We start from the raw sequence: 16,723 nt of genomic DNA, 5'->3' as shown, positions 1-16,723 counted from the left end.
TTTAGAGGCAGGGCAGAGGCGTGCGCACAAGGAAGGCGAGGTCACGCGCGTGGCTGCGCGAGGAGCAGCCCCGACCACAGCGGAGAGACTGCGAGAAAGCAGCGGAAACAGGCGGGGGGAAGGGGGGGGGCCTTCTGACGAGAGGCTGTACCAGACGCGCGTGCGTGGAGGCAGGCAGCGGGTACCCGAATGTGCGCGGCACGAGGGAGTTCGGATCTGCAAGGGGGACAACAGGCACGCTGCTGCGGTCGTCGCGGGCGGCCTCCTGCCGACAGCGGCATGTGCTTTTTCTCGACCCTCCGCATTGGTCAGCTTTCTTCTTTGTTTTGCCGAGAGCGATTCTTCACCTTGGCGTCTCACCTCCTCTCTCTCGCTGCGGCGGCGGGAGAACAGCGGAAAAACATCAGCGGCGCGTCGGTGGCCGCCGTCTCACTTCCTCGAGCGGCTGCTGAATCGTCGATACATCCAGTTGTACCCTTGCAGAGACTTTGTACAGTCGTCGACCGGGCGACGAATCATTTTTGCGAAATCGCGGCCTCACGTGGCTTCCCGTGTACAGAGTGGATCCGGTTAGCAGAGGACCTCGTTGGATTCAAGCGAAGGAAGGCACAGGTAAGAAGCGCCGCCGACAACGCATTGCATCTCGCACCCTGGGGGCCACGCGACTCACTCGGGGCCTTGCGATCTCCACAGTCAGCAAGGGGGAGGCCTGGTTCGATCTCCTGCGACTCCTCGATGTCTTTCTCCTATTTCTTGACTTCTGTACACCGATCGACTGGTGGTCCCCCGGTAAGGCCTCCTGCACGTTTCTCGGTGACGTGTTTGCGAGTCTTTTTTTCTGCCTCTCTCGGGGTGCCCTCGCTGAACCTACACCGCAGCGGTACTGGCGGGTATGGTGCAGGCGAACCGCGGCCTGCCGAGCTTTACTCTCGAGGAGACACCCGCGCTTACTCGGTCATTTTCATCGGTCTTCCTCTGGATGTCTCTCTGTCGCTGCCTGGATTGGGCTACCGCCTGGAATCCGCTGTTTCCCGCCCCTGCTTGGGTCAGCGCCGCATGCCTGGGGTAGGCGTCTCTACGTGCGTCCCACAAGTTTGTGGCCTCCTCGGTTGTTCGAAGTGCGTTCTTGCGACTGGGGAATGAGCCTTTTTCTCGTCGCGGTCGTGCTTCCAGCCGGAAGTGAGTGCTGGAAGCCCTTCTTTTGAGGACTCACAGTGGAGCCCTTACGCGTCCACTATTGGAGAGGACGCACCGCTTGTTTCGTCGATTCCAACTTCGCCCACCACCTTGTCTCGCCGTGTCTGGAGTTACGAGTACGCTTTCTTCGCGTGAATCCGCTGCAAAGAACTCGCCTTTACATCCGTCTCTTCCGTTGAGCGCGTCAAGCACATCTGCTTCATGGTCGGGCGGCCGCGATTTCTGTTTCGGCGGCGTTTTGCACACCTACTCTGCGTCCTCTTTCTTGAGCGCGTGTGTCAGCGATCTGTGTCGTCGACTCACAACGCGCCTCGTCTCCCGCGGAAGAGTGTCCCTCGTTGCATGTCCCGGCGTCGGCCGGCAGCTGTGGCAGGACCGCCTGCGCGCGTTTCAGTATCTTCGAGTTGGGCTGGCTCTGCCGTCGGGTGTGTGTGTGCCCAAATCGCGTGTCGGGCCACTATCTGGGGTTGTCGTCTGGCGTGTGGCATTTCGCGTCCTTGCAGGCCCGCACCCGTCTCAAAATGCGCCCGTCTCCCGGCGGCCGCGCGTCTCTTCCGGCGGCGGCCGCGGATGCGTCGCCTCGGGCGGGGCGTGCCGAGACGGGGGGGGAGTCTCGCCTGCTCCGTTGTAGGCCGTGTGGCGCGGCACGGCGCGGCCGTCGTGTGTTGGTGGCGCTGGCGTTCGCGGCAGGGGTGGTTCTTTTCGGCCTCCTTCTGGAGTCGGCGTCGCCTGACGGGCGCGGGGGGGCGGGGGGGCTGCAGCCGGCGGACGCCGCGGGGTTCTTCGCGGTGATGAAGCGCGCAGCGAACCAGGGCTGGCGCATCGGAGCACGGGCGCTTTGCGCGATTTTCGGCCTGCAGTACAAAACAGTCAAGAATGCGTTCCGGCGCGCAGGCCGCAGCGCCGAGTTTGAGGCGCTGGCGGAGGAGATGGATCACTATTTGCAGGCGAAAGAGGAGGCGGGGAACGACGAAGACAGCTTGCCAGACGTCTTCCGCGAGCGCGGCCTCCAGCTGGTGATTGAGGCTCAGGCGCTTTTCTCGCAGGTGCTCGGCAAGCATATTGAACTTCCCGTGCGGTACAAGAGGGCGATGCTGAAGCTGCGCGAGAAGAAGCGCAGAAAGAAGGACGTGCACGGCGGGGCCGCCAGCAAGGACGCCCTCGGCGAAGGCTCGGTCGGCCGGACGGTGTCGCCTGCGGCTCAGGGCAGCCGCGACGAGGGACACCAGGCGCGCGGCGTGCACACAAAGTCAACCGACAGCGTGCGCGTCTCGGGGGCGGACAGCGAGCCTGTCCAGGGGCCCGCGGCCGCGGGCGGCGTCAACGTGCCCGTTCGCGACCAGGCCTTCGAGGCCGCAGTCAACGAGAGACTGCGTGCGCTCAAAGCGAAGCACGAGGCAGACGTGGGCGCGATCGTCGACGAGGCCAACACGCTCCTCAGGCAGTACCAGGAGGAGCACAAAATGACCTACGACAACCGCATCAACGCGCTGCGCGCGCAGCAGCAGGCGGAGCTGGAGCAGATTCACCGGGACCTCCACGATGAAACCATGCGCTTCGAAGAGGGCAAGAAGCACTACGAGGTTGTCAGTGCGCACCTGACGGAAGCCAAGGCGGGCATGGCCGTCCTCGGGGAGACCATGCAGGTCATCGCGGCGAACTTCTTCTCGATTGAACAGTTGCTCGAGAAGCTCACGGACGAGCGCCAGGCGCTGGAGCGAGTTGCGGGAGGCAAGTCGGAGATCCAGCGCGCCTTCCAGGCCATCCAGCAGACCAGCGTCACGCAGGAGCAGAGTGCGCAGGCGGTCGTCACTATTCGGCAGCGCGCGACGGACGTGACCGCAGTGCTGGCGCAGCTCGAGGAAGTTCTCGCGCGGGCGGACACGACGTTGAGCACTGCGCCCAGTGGCGCGCTCTTTGAGAGTCAGCAGCAAGGCTACAGCGAGTACCTGCGCTCCTACCAGATGAGTCTAAAGGAGTCGAAGGAGCGCCTCGCGAAGTTTGAGCAAGAAGTCGACGCCAAGCTGCTCGCGCTGAACTTCGCCGGCGAGGAACTCCAGGCGAAGGCGATTGCCCGTCTCGGCGTCGTCACCGAGACTCTCGCGAGAGAGTACGCGGCCGTGCAAAGCAAGGCGCAGGAGCTGGAGCAGAGTTATCAAGAATTCTTCCAGTCCTGCCAGCACATCGAGGAACACGCCGTCAACACAGCCAAAATGGCGTCCCAGGACCGCGTCGTTTTCGCGCAAATGTACGCGGAGCTCTCCGGCGAATTCAGCACGCTGCAGGTCACCCTGCAGAAGCTAGAGGAAAGCATGAAACAACTCAGCACGGACGTCACTGAAGTGGAGAAGGTCGCGGTTGTCTTTGGCGAGGGCCTGAACTCCATTCCGCTGACACGCGAGGTCCTCACCCAGCTGAATTCGGGCCTCGTCGGCGAAATGACGAGATTTTTTTCGTCGTACAAGCACCAAGTGCTGCAGGCCTCGTCGGCGCTTCGCCAGCGGTTCCAGGCCTCCCAGGACTTCATGCGCAAGCTGGATCTCCTGGCGAAAGAGACGCGCACGCTCGCAGACCCCGCAGCGCTGGAGCGCCTCGAGGCTGAGATCCTCAGCCTCTTGGCAGAGCTGGAGGCGAAGCAGCGCGACGTTGCGGAAGCCGACGGGAGGCTGAAGGAGGCGCGGGCGGTTGTGTTGACGCTGCAGAGACAGATTCGACAGCTGGAGCAGCGCCTGAGCACGGAGAGAAGGATGCCGGGTCGCTGGGGCGGCGTGGGCGGCGCGGGCGGCTCCACGATAGGCTCGTCGATGTTTGGCGGGCTCGGCGCCTCTTCGTCGGCAATCGGAAGCATAGTGGAGGAGGAATCCGTCGGTCCGAGTGACGTAGTCCGCGAAATTGAGGTCCAGCTCGCGCTCGAGCGCGGGCGTCTGCAGGACGCAGAGCGCGATAAGCAGGACCAGCAGAGGAGGTTTGCGGTTCTGGAGAGCGAGGTCCGAGAGCTTCACAAGGATGTTGAAGCCAAGCGACGCATCGTCACAGAGGAGCAGCAGAAGATGGCGCGCCTGGAGCAGCTGGCGGCGGCCGTGGCAGGCGGACCAGGCAGCGGGATTGCCAGCACCCTGGGTGGAGGCCTCAGAGGCTCTCTGGGCATGGGGACTCGCGCGGTCATGACTGCGGCCTCGGGCCTCCTCGGCGGATCGCTCGCCGGAGGGGTCGGCCTGGGCAGCCGGCCGACGAGCCTGGGCGGCATATTTGGAAGCCGCGCTGGGTTTACGGGTGCGTCGGCGGTGGGCGGCATTGGGTCCCTGGCTGGCGGCCTCGCAGGGGGGCGGCCACAGGGGGCCGGGTTCGGCAGCGCCGGGGCTGAGGGCTTTAACCGACCATTAACCGGAGGGCAGTAACCATGTTGGAGGGTTGGTGCACTCGAAGCACATCATCAAAGGCAGCACAAGATCCAAACGCAGCCTCGACGCACAGAGGAGGCACGCAGCCGTGCTTCTCGTCCTTTAATGGAGGCCAATGTGGATAGAAGAGGGGGAGGGGGGCAGGCTCGTCCTTCCAGAGAGTCTGCGCAACGGGGAGAGGAGGCGGGAGGTAAATTCAGAAAGAGGGACGAACGAAGGGAGAGTCGTAGGGGTGATGCCAGGGGTGGGCGGAGGGGGGGGAGGGGCGGGCGACGGGCAGACGTAAACTCTGAAGCGCGGGCAGCGCCTCGTCAGCGCGAACTCGAGAGGGAAAACGCAGTGAGCCTTTCCCGAGCCCACGGTTGAAACCGGGAGGCGAACGCCAAGACGAGGTGATGCTACATATGGGCGGCGCAACCGTGTAGGACGTAAAGCATGTGCCAGTGGGGAGGGAGATCTGCGAGGCTCCCAGTCGAATCTGCAAGGTGGGGCCTAGGCGTGCGCAAGGTCCGTGTGAAGGATCTCGAACTGAGAAGGTTGGAGACTCGTCAGGGACAGGCCACGCGTCAGCGTACGTTCCTTTGACGAGTGGAAATGGTGGAACAGGAGGAAAAGCGAAACAGACGGCAGAGAGGAATTCGGTCGCGTGGAGTGTAGCCGCAACACCCACGAGAAACAGAGGAGGGGGGGATGAAGGCGACGGCAGGCACGGACAGATCGTGCGCGGCGTGGGATTTGTTTTGTGGACTGTCGAGCCGTGGCAGCATCTCAATAACATTGTGGGCAGAAGGAGCTCCGACTGATAAATACAGCAGCAGACGAAAGCGTTTGTTTCTCTCGACTGTGCCTTTTGTCGCCACGCACGGATACCGTGAACGCTGGGCAGAGCATGGAGGGTGCAAATGAAGGTGCTGCTACGTCTGCCTTCGGACAATCGCGTCGCGGTCTCTATACACACGGGAGTGCAAAGCCAAACGGCCTGAGGAACGAAGGCAGCTGTGAAGGGGACAGAAAGTGTAGCGACGAGGAAACGATGTCTTGGCTTGGGGGCATTGCTGACGCATACCGGCGTCGCCTTCTCGAGGTAGCTTTCTTCCTCACCGTGCCTTGTAGGTGCTGGCTCTCAGGTGAAGCGTTTGGCTCTTGCACGCAGAGAGTGGAACATGTGATGGGAAGAAACTGTGTGAGTCTCTCGTTGAGATGCGCGAGAGAAGCAGACAGGGGCGGGTCATGGCCTCGAGGCACCTGCTTGAATGCGTGTGTCCGCGTAGTCCGCTGTTTTTTGGTAGTTTCAGCGCACCAAGGAAAAACGCGGGACGAGGGAGCAGTGGGATATGCCGTGAGGCTACCAGCGCCTCAAGGCTTGAGATTCACGGGGCACGCGCAGTGTGCGAACAAAAGCGGTACAAGGCATACGCCTTGTACCGCAGTGCGCGCTCAGGTTGTAACAGGCAGGCCCCGTGGCATCATTCGCGAGGCATGAAACCCTGTGAAAAAATGAAGCACTGCATACTACAATCTGACCCACACGTTCTTATTTCTGTATTCGTCCAAGTTCGAAGGGGCACCAGCCACAGAACGCCCCTCTCACGTACCGGAAGCTTTAGGAGCTCCAGCCGGGGGGGGGGGGGGGGGGGGGGGGGGGGGGGGGGCAGAAGAGCGAGTGACCGCCAATAACTTAGAGGGACTCCCGAGTCTGTTACTACAACGAGCCGGCGGAAAGCTGTGGCAACGCTCAGCTTCCACTGTCCAACCTCGATAAGGAGCAACGCCAACACAATTCCGTTGTCCGGAAAGAGCCTGCGTGTAGATTGCGTTTAGCTATACCGCGCACTACGCAGTTGCAGTTGAGTTTCGGCGAATAGTGGAGGCCGTCTGTTGGGCAGTGCATCCCACATGCACGCGCCCGACCTGAGTCGAACGTGGATGCTGGCGTACTGTAGTGAAAAATTCTCCTGCCTAACAATACCACACATGTTAAATTCCGCGCCTTTGTTGATCCCTACATATGCAGTAGGTACCTGTCACGCCTCGATAGATTCGTTATACGACGAAGCTAGCCATCACGGTGCCGAAGAGTTCTGCTGGCGCTACTGTAAATCTATTCCATGTAAATACCGGTGCTTCTCCATATTTGAGCATCTGGTTTGTAGTCTTCTTAGGTAGTATCTTATTAATTTTCATCCCTATGCATATACTTGGTTTCAACGTTATGCCAAGAAGGATACCAGATGTCACGCGCCGCCGTTCTAGAGAGCGTATAAACGCGGGCCCTCGAATTATCTTCCGTATCATGTGCAGTCTCACACAGGCACGAACCGGCGAAGTGCTTTTGCCGCCTAGGGGGGCGTCCCTGTGTCTGCATCCACGGAGAGGATCTGTCCGCCTGTGGGATTCGCCTTGTCATGCCAATCGCCTTCCAGTTCTGTAAATTCAAAGACGCCAAACCCAAAACTGCAGACAACCGACTATGCTCGCAGGCAGATGTTGATGCCTGCGCAGCATGATTATAGTGGGAAGATTATTGCTGGGGTAGACTGGGGCTTTCTGTCGATTCGCGCGTGGTTTCCGGCCGCGAATGAAGCCGATGCGTCAATTTTGGGAGCGGAAGCGACCTCATGTGTAATTTGCCTTTCCCTCTCATCACCCCCTGCTGTCCCCACTGGTCTGCCTGTGGCTAAACGTAAGACTCAATCCAGCTAGTCTGTTCAGTATCTTCGCATACGCAGGGTGTGCACCGCCAACTGACAACCACAAAAAAGCGCTCTTCGTTCCATCCAGTGGTGTTGACCTCCCGCTGCGGGGATGTGTTAGCATTGGCACGTTCCTTTGGAGCGCGGAAAGACAGTGGATCTTAGTTGGCTACCGGGAAGGACCTCCCTCGCTCCGTTCAGTCGGTCAGTCGTGCTGAACACGCTCGTGTTTCTTTCTTGAGCTCTTCGCAAACCTGGAGAAAATTTACAGAGATTCAGCGCTACGGAGCAGGCCCGATCCACCGGCACACTGAAGAGCCACCGTCTGTTAACAAAATGCCCCTACGAAGATGCATGAGTGGTCACGACCGGCTGCAGATACATTGCGCGGTAGCTCGTAATTAGCGCAGAGGACTGTCGCTGTAGATAAATCCTTGTCAGTGCTGTCGCCCGTCCCCATGGTCAGATGGCGCTGCTGCGGGAGCTGCGTAACGCCACCGCAAATGGCGGCGAGGTTCTGCGAGAACTCGACAATTGTAGGCGAACGACGTGTCACGCTACTGATATACCGCGTAATTAAAAACTATATACGTATCCATATACATATATATATATATATATATATATATATATATATATATATACGTATATGCACGTGTAGGCAGACGAGGGCCTCTAGCCCAGTGAGGGTCTGTGTGGTCAAACACTATTGATTCCCGAAGGAAGCACTGCAAAATCGGAAAAAGTCTGATGAAGGCGCGCTCGCTCCATTAAGAATCAGGGAAAAGTGCCGGGCCGATTAATACGTCCGCACCCACCCCCCCAACCCGCCCCTCACACTCTACACCTGCAGAGGACGGTGGACTGCGCCTCCTTATCTTGTTCCCTTCCGCTCGGCGCACTCAAAGCAAATTGTCTCTTTTCACTCGCTTGCCGCCCCTTCACTGACACCACCCCCCCGGGCCCAGTCATGTTCTACCTTCTTCGCCTGGACGAGCGCATGCGACTGTGACACTCACACTTACATGCCTACGCACACGCACTCGCGAAATCGGTCCGTCTGTACCTCGCGCCGCGCAGTATCGGTAGAGATACAAATACATGCGCACACGCGCATGCCCCATGAACGTGCAGAGGTACACACGTACGCCGGGACGATGCAACCTATCCCTTGAGATTAAATGCGGTTTTCACAACGTCTGTGTCGGTGATGTCCCACAGGACGACGCAGTTCCCTCCGAAGCCGAGCACGTTAGGCAGGTCTTCGTTGCTCTGGCAGCAGTAGAGGGGGCCCTGAGAGGAAACACACACCAGGGGAGCAACCCGGTCGTTAAAAAGGGTTCTGTACAGCACGCTGGAGCTGTGTTTTTTATTTGATTTTTACCTGCTTACTCGAAACACGCGCGCACGTTACGTGCACCAAAAAAACGGACACGCAGCGGCGCATCTGCCTCAACTTCCGGCGACCCGGTACCAAGAGACATCGCACTCGCTCCGCTCTGAGCATCTCGATATGTGCCCTTCCCTGAACGAGCTCGACCGCCAAGAAAACACCATTCGGCTGCGACGACCTGAGCCGCCCCTCAGCAGAGCCCACACACCCCCTACTGCACGCGATATATATGTCTATATACGTATACCTATGCATATGTATATCTGTATACCTGTATATCTATATCTATCTATGTCTAACCATATTTATATCTATCTATATCTATGTCTGTCTATATCTGTGTCTACCTGTAGTTATATCAATACCTTTCTCTATAACTACATCTATACCTATACTTACACCTATCTATCTATCTAGCTAGCTATCTATTTATGTAGCAAGTGGGAATCACCGCACGTGCGAAGACACGGGCATATATGACGCGTTCAGGGAATTCATGCGGGCTGCCGGCGAAACACGATCTGTGTCGCGATCGGTTCCCCAGGCGTCTTACTCCTTTCAGGTCGCGCTCAAACACCAGTGACGGAGTGCCCGCGTTGTTGGCGCGGCTTGTGTCGTAGTTGGCAGGCACTTCAGAGGCCATGACCCCCACGGGGCCTGTGCCGGTGACGTTCCACAGTTTTGCGACGCCATCCACGCCGCAAGTGACCATCAGGTCTTTGATTTTACTGTCGCTGAGTCCAGAGGCTGCGCCTTTGTGGGCACGCATAGACCAGACGAGGCAGTCGTTCGAGGCCTTCGATGAGGACGCTGAACGCGCAGCCGACTTGTTTGACATCTTGCGCACATCCATGCAGCAGACACTGCCGTCTTCAGAAGACGCCTGAACCCAGCGACGCACAGTACGCAAAACGCACATGCGGACGCAGGACTCCGGGCGCCTGGGGTAGTAGGAACGCGTCGACTGACTCAGCACCGACAAGCCAAGAATCATGGGCGCGAAGCGATACTCCGCCGGAACGAAACGCTGCGATACATGAAGAGTCACACTTGTGCAGACGGAGGGACTCAGGCACGCGCTCGACAGCACCTGAATGCCTCTACGCAAATATGCATATGTACGCGACCTGGATTCCATAGCGTCTCCCGTCATGCGCCCCTAATAGCGTGTGGCTGAAAACTGGCGCAGAGACGCTCGGCGCCGATACAGATCCGTTTTTGTGGAGCTGATCTGGCTGCCTTGACAGTCGCGAATCAACGCGAAATAGAGGCCCCCACGGCGGCAAAAATCGCGCACAAATGATCTACTCGGCTTGCATCCGCACACTCCAGTCAGACGATGCGCATGTGACTTTCGGAGTCAAGGCTAGCGCGGCGAAGCGCAGATGGCGGCGGCGAGCCGGAAAAGGTTCCACATACCCAGAAATTGATCGGACGGTGACGGTCCCAGCAGCACGACTCGGCGTCGGCATTGAGAGGTGCAAACATCTGAAAAAATCACACAAACATGCCGACCTGTGCTGCAACGCGCTCCCTACCGAGGTCACTTCGAAGCGAAGCGCCCGTATGCACATACGCGTCGAGAAACAGACGGGTCTGAGAGAGACTAAAGGACTAGACATACCTATAGATGCACGCTGCAGGCTCAGGAAGGGGGTGAGCCACTCGCACGACCCAGAGGAACGCCAAACAAACCGGTTCACACGCGTTGCAGATCGGCTTTCCTCCGCATGCCACTTCTTACCACGTTATCTGGCTTCCGCACATCAACGAGTGCGGCTCGCCGGTCGTAGGACGCAGAGAGCAGCACCGCCTCCTCGACGGGGTGCCATCGAAGCGCTTGGACCTGCGAGAGACACGTGGAAGCCACAAACCAACATGCATGCGCGGCTGCCGAAGACGACAGCGCCACGGCCCTTGCTTCCTGGGCAAATGCAGCGCGGCGAAAACCACCAAGCAGAGTCAAGCGAGGCCTGAAATGCACAGGGCGAGCGCCCCCCGGCCGGTCCGCACAGATCCCGCGAAGAAACGCAGACAACAACGAACGCAGAAGACGTGTGGCTGCAGAGGGGCCGCTGTCGGCTCTGGAGCAGCCAAACGCAGCGGACCGAAAAGAGAGAGAAAACCCGAATGCAGACACGCGGGCGACCGCCATCCCCCTCGCTGTCGCTCTGGCGGTTGCGACACAGGACAAGAACACGGTGACAACAGCTGCATCCCACGCCCGAGGGATGCGGCAGAAATCAAACAGAAGACACGCGCCGCGTAGGGGGGGAGCAGAGATGCCGTAGAAGAGAACTTCTGACTGCTTGCTTGATGAAAAACAACGCACCTTGTTCTCGTGGTGCCGATAGGTGTGCAGGCAAGCAGCGGTTGTCAGGTCCCACATGCGGACGGTTTCGTCTGCGGATCCGCTCGCCAGAATCTGACTGAAAACAAACGACGCGTAGGCGCATCCGACCGAAATCAGAGCGAAACAGGGCGGTGTGCAGAGAGAGAAAGCCAGCAGCCAGACCGGGCGCCCGCCGCGCACACAGGGACCCTCTCTGCGCACACACTTTGAACGCGGCGCAGCAGAAGGCTGCCTCGCGGCCGCCGCTGACGGCCTTCTTACCTCTTCATGGGCGACGCATGCAGGCACATGACAGGGCCTTCGTGGCCCTGTGCGTCGGCGCCGTACGGTGCGGTCCCCGACGCGGCGTCGCCCGCCTTTCCGTGCCGCTTGTTTTTCTTCTTTCCGCCGTCTCTGCTGCGACCCTTCTTCAGCCCGCTCTCGGGCTTCTTGCCCAGTGTGCAGACCGCGTCCACGCGGTCCAAGACGTCGAGATTCCAGATGCTGATTTCGGGGTCGAACGAGCCGCTCGCGACGAGGTTCGCCGGACCAGAAGTCGACGGGCACGTGTTCAGCCACTCCAGGCAGAGAGGAAACCCTCCCGTCTGCAGAAACACGCAGGAGAGAAAGACCTGACACACGGCTTCAGGCTGCGCGCCTGAGACGACGGCGTGTCTCATGAGCCTGGCGATTCGCGAGCTCGGACGTCTTCCTGCCCGGCTGCTTCTACGGCTGTGCGAAATCGACAGTCATAATGCCTACAGCTTCCACGCGTGGCGCGAGTGAGCCTCGCAAACAAAACGTTTCAGTACACGGATTACTTCAGAGATACCACGGCCCCTCTAGACTCAACGGATGAGACGCGGCTATGAAGTGCCTCGCCGGAGGCGGCAAGACGACGCGACATCCTCGCTTAAAATGTGCCTGCTAACTTCGGTGTGGGGAACTCTGAGAACCGTTGAAGACGCACCAGAATATCGTGATGGACGTAGAAGCTCCCTCGATCTTCATCGTATACGTAGACCTCCAGCGAGCTGAAGTCGTGCTCGGCGGTCGCGGCCACGAGAATGAGATCTGTAGGGAGGATGATATTCGCTTCCTCTTCTTCGCTGTCTTCCTCTTCGCCCATCTTCAGGTACGGATCGTCCAGCGTCGCAGCGCCGTCCTCCTTCACCACGCCGAAGAATTGGGAGCCTGAGAGAGCAAACCCACGCGACGTAGACGTCTCAGCATCGAAAAAACGAGGGGAATGAGACACTAGAAAACCGAAGCGAAAGCCGTGCCACCCGAGATGCACCTGCACACGAGAGAGAAAAAAGGAAAGAGGCAGCAAAGCGCGCAGAGACAGGGAAGTGACACACGAACCGCGGGAAGCGGCAGATGCGCGGCCGGCGAATCGGTATGCAGCCGTGATGCCAGTCAAATCAAAAACGAAGGACGCGGCGACAGACAGCGGATTCGCCGGAGAAGAGGAGGAGGCGAAACCGCAAGACGAGGTAACGCCCCCCTCGCTGCCTCGGCACGAAGGCGCGCGCTCAACGCGGCCCTGTCTCACCTCAGCGGCAGGCGCCGGCTGGGTAAAAGCCGGGATGACGAGAAATGGATCTCACCTTCGTCATCTTCATCGTCTTCTTCGTCGTCCATATTTACGTCCTGGTCGTCTTTGTCTTCCATCTCTTCCTCTTCCTCCGAGCTGTCGTCAGCATCTTCCCAGTCAGCCTCTACTCCCTCCTCTTCGCGGCGCGCGGGGTCTCCGCCCTCGGCCTGCGCTCGCGTTTTTTTTTTGTGCGCCTTGATAAGACTCGACTTTGTCTTGCGCAGCTCACAGAGCTCCTGCGAAGCGAGCACGTAGGAGGTCGGATTCAGCGCGGCCTTACCGCGAGGCACCCAGCAGACGGCGCTGATCGTGCTGCGAGACTCGGTTGCCATGGCGGAAAAATCGAAAAAGATGAAAAAAATGGGGCAGACAAGACAGAATCGGTCACTCGATCGCGCAACACCGAGCCGCGGACGGCCGAGAGGACAAGAAGGAGATCGCCTGGAGAGGAGCGGACACGCTAATGAAAGGGCGGCAACGCAGGGAGACGACGAAGAAGGAACGGGAAGAGAGAGGCTCGCGGTGCCTGCCTCTCTCGCTTCTGCAGAAAAGGGACAAAGACGCGCAAAAAACCGAGAGACTCCACAGACCGGGCGTCGACCCCACACCGAGTTGGTTTTCTTAAAATTTCACTCCAACGCTACGCTTCTTCTTTACCTTGCCAGAGCCCAGGAAGCCTGGAAGCAACGCCACAGGATCCGGGAGAAAGGGAAGAAGAGACACAAGGCAGAGAAAGGAGAAAGAAAAACCAGATCTCCAGCTCAACTTGACATGCGAGAGCTAAGACTCGAGAGGGCGAGTGCACATGCACTCGAGAAGCCAGCAATCGCCCCCCTAGAAGAATAAAAATCAGGAAAAAATTGAAAAAACTGCAAAGACGAGAAAAAGGCCGGGAGAAGGGAAGTAAGAGAGCAGAAGAACGAAAGGGCAACGCAAAGGGCCACAACGAAGCGACAGCGTTTCTCTTTTTCTGTGGCAAGGAAGCATGAATACTGCGATCGGCTGCATGCGGAGCGCCAAATTCATCGCGTTCTTTCACCCGTTTTCTCGGCATCGCTGAGTAGCGTTTTCTGTTATGTGTGTCTTCTGCCAAGCATCGACAAACAGGGAGAGAAGGAGTTGGTACTTTTGCCGCTTGGCCTCGTCGTTCCGCTTTTTCTGCGACTTTTGCCTTCTACGTAGGGGAGTGTTTCGTTGCTCGCGACGGGAGCAATGTCCGTCGGCGCTTCTCGCTCTCTTTCTGTTCGCTTCTTCTCCGTCGTTTCTGCCTTTCCCGCGACCAGTATGTACAAAAGGCGTTTTTATGGGAGTCTCTCGTCGCCGCGCCAGCGGGATTTCCGTGAGGTGCCCATTCGTCTGTAACGTCCCTGCCCTCCACTCTGCGTGCACGTTGAACGTGGCTCACAGCGCGTCCGTGGGCGATCGCTGGTTGCTGCTCACTTTCTCTTCTTTCTCTCTTCTAAGGATTCTTCTGCCCTCCATCCACATATCTCCAGCTGTTTTCTTCGTTCTTCCGAGAATGTTTCCCACCGTTTCCTCTCCCCGCCGCGTCAGTGTCTCCGCTCCTGTTGTCACGCGTATTCGAGTGCGTTTCTGCTTCGTCTGCATTTTGTGCTCCTGAGGCGGCCTCTGCTTGTCTTCTGCAGCCTTTGCTACTTCTTTGTCTCCTCCAGTATACTCTTGCACTTTCTTCGCGCCTTGGGCTCCAGCGTTGCCTCTTGTCGGGCTGTCTCTTTTTTCTCAGTTCGACCACACGAAGTCGAAGCACCAGCCAGGCTTGCTTCCTTTCCTTCCCACTGTCGTTGTCTTTCGCGCCGTCCACGCCGCGTCCTTTGTCGCAGCCCGCCTACGCTTGCTGTCTATCTCTGGATCGTCTCTTTGCCGAGTTCTGTGTTCCTGGTTGTCTCCTTTCTTCCTGCCGTCTCTGTCTTCCCCCGCGCGTTCTCTACCTTCCTGCGTCGCAGCAGTCTGCTGTCTCGGCTCTCGTGTCTCCATCGCCCTTCGGCGCTTTCTTCCACCCGCACGGTGCCCGCCCCTGATCCGCGTGTGTGTTTTTTTTCTTCTTCGTCTGCAACTTTCTTGCCACGATGTCTCGGCTCTACGTGGGCTTGAAGGGCCGCGACACGTACTACGACCGTCGCACCGCCCGCAGTCAGGCAGAGTGGAAGGAAAAAGTTTCGCGGTCCTGCACTGTCTACGTCGGCAACTTGAACTTCTCAACCACTGAAGATGAGCTCTACGAGGTACGACGAAGCGAGACAACCCTAAAGTACACCCCGTTAAGGCGGCCTCTCACGCATAACACACGTGGAGAACCGCCTTCTTCTGCAGCTTACAAATGGCGACGCGCCGCTTGGGCAACAGTACTTGCTGTCGCGATCATTTAGTTTCACTGGGAAGCGGGGGGAGGGTGGCAGCGTGGGAGAGGGACACGTGGGGAGGGGGACAGGTTCTGTTTTCTCGTTTCACGGTGTCGTTTCCTCGTCGTTGCCCCTGTCTTCGCTCTGCCTTCTGCCGTCGCCGGTTGCCTGAGCAACTCGTTTGCTGTCTCTCTCGTCCTGCCTTTTCTCGCGCTTTGCTTGCGTTAGGTTTCGAGCCAGTTTTCTGAGTGCACATCTCGCATCCGTGGTGCGGCGTTTGTCTCGCTCTCTTTTCGTCCTTCCGCTGTAGCTAGCCGATTGTCTCTTCTTCGTCTTTTTTATGCGTTACTCCTCGTTTTTGGAGTCGTGGCACTTGGACTCGCATCTGCCTCTCTCGCCGGTGGGACGTGCTTCTCGGGTTTCCCGCGCAGCCGACGCACGCAGTAGAAACTCGCGTGCCCTCGAGCAACTGCGGCGGACCTTGGATTTCAGGGTTTACAAAGCCGTTTCTCTTCGTTCTCTCTTTTCTGTTAAGACGTTGAGCCTCTCTGCCGCGCGCGCCTGTGCTGCGCCTCGTCGCCCACATTCTAGTTCCTCGTTTGTCCTTCTCGTTCTCAGATTTTCAGCTATGCAGGGCTGATTCGCCGCGTCGTCATGGGCCTTAATCGCCAGACGCGAGCGCCTTGCGGCTTCGCATTCGTCGAGTATTTCAGGCCGCTCGGCGCCAAAATCGCGATCTCTGTTCTGAATGGATGCTCGTGCGACGGCCGCGTGATTCGCGTCGATGCAGACAGTGGCGAAGACATCGACGGTGACAGAAAATACGGTAGAGGTGAGACCTCGACGCAGACACGAGTAAAAAGAGGCACTCTGCATTTTCTGAGGGCAACTGGAACCATTTAGAACATATCAGAACACGTTACTGAATCTCAAAGACATCGATGCTATTATCGGCAGAGTCAAACTGCCTGGCTCGCTTACGCGGTGCTGGTGTGATTTTTCTGTCTTCTCATATGTCTGCCATCGGTGCTGTCGTTGTCTCTAGCGTTCCTCCCGACCGGCTCGCGTGGAGTCCGTATCGCGGTTGGTGTGCCTGATTCGCCGAGCGCTGGCGGCTGGCTGGAGCTCCGTCTGCTGTTCCCCGGTGCGATGCGTCTGCGTGTGAATTTTCAGGTTTCACGGGGCGGCAGTGGCGCGATGAATACCGCGAGGACTACGACCAAGGGCGCGGCGGCGAAGGGCGGAAGCGCGCGCGAGAAGAGTTCGCCTTCGTGCCTGCGCCGCCGGGCTTGTTCTACGCCGCGGCGGCGGGTTTTCCTGCACAGCCTGCATTCGTCGCGGGCGCGGGCGTCGTGGCGACAGACGGGCGAAACGTGCGTGCCAAGACGATGGCGGTCGTTCCGCCTCCGCCACCGGGCGTCCTCTCGACGGATCCTGCGCTCCCTTCTGCCTTCGGCGCCGTCGCGGTGGGCGCGCCGCCGCCTCTTGCTGCCTCCACGGGCTTCGGCGGATATCTGCAGCTCGTGGGGAATGCACAGAACGCAGGCGGCGCGCCTGCGGCGGCGGCGGCGAGGGGCGGTCAGAACCCGTTCGCCGGCGCCGGCACTTCGTTCTTCAGAGGTGGCAGGAAAGGAGCGGGCGGCCGCAGACGGTAAATCCGGGCCTAAAATCCTCTGCGGGAGGCGGGAGGACTCTTCTAAGCAGCGGCGAGGGGCGCCCGCCGGCGACGAAGCTGCGCGAGAAAGCGGGG

General features: G+C 59.0%; 3 protein-coding genes across 3 annotated transcripts; 2 read left to right on the top strand and 1 right to left on the bottom strand.

Moving 5' to 3' along the window:
- Positions 1 to 1,718: 1,718 nt before the first annotated feature.
- On the top strand, positions 1,719 to 4,595 carry BESB_020490 (uncharacterized protein; the record flags this gene model as incomplete). Its single annotated transcript, XM_029360758.1, has 1 exon — positions 1,719 to 4,595. The coding sequence occupies one exon, from the start codon at positions 1,719 to 1,721 to the stop codon at positions 4,593 to 4,595; it is 2,877 nt and encodes a 958-aa protein (XP_029216117.1).
- A 3,860-nt stretch (positions 4,596 to 8,455) lies between these two features.
- BESB_020480 (WD domain, G-beta repeat-containing protein) lies at positions 8,456 to 12,945 on the bottom strand (the record flags this gene model as incomplete). Its single annotated transcript, XM_029360757.1, has 8 exons — positions 8,456 to 8,584; positions 9,238 to 9,567; positions 10,104 to 10,172; positions 10,429 to 10,530; positions 11,017 to 11,113; positions 11,299 to 11,621; positions 11,987 to 12,210; positions 12,627 to 12,945. 8 exons carry the CDS (start codon positions 12,943 to 12,945, stop codon positions 8,456 to 8,458), a joined length of 1,593 nt encoding a protein of 530 aa, XP_029216116.1.
- Positions 12,946 to 14,700: 1,755 nt separating this feature from the next.
- Positions 14,701 to 16,628, top strand: BESB_020470 (RNA recognition motif-containing protein; the record flags this gene model as incomplete). Its single annotated transcript, XM_029360756.1, has 3 exons — positions 14,701 to 14,856; positions 15,592 to 15,805; positions 16,147 to 16,628. 3 exons carry the CDS (start codon positions 14,701 to 14,703, stop codon positions 16,626 to 16,628), a joined length of 852 nt encoding a protein of 283 aa, XP_029216115.1.
- Positions 16,629 to 16,723: the final 95 nt, after the last annotated feature.

The sequence above is a fragment of the Besnoitia besnoiti genome, chromosome XI (genome assembly GCF_002563875.1).
Source record: "Besnoitia besnoiti strain Bb-Ger1 chromosome XI, whole genome shotgun sequence".
Taxonomy (NCBI): domain Eukaryota; phylum Apicomplexa; class Conoidasida; order Eucoccidiorida; family Sarcocystidae; genus Besnoitia; species Besnoitia besnoiti.
This window is presented reverse-complemented; position numbering and strand designations above follow the sequence as displayed.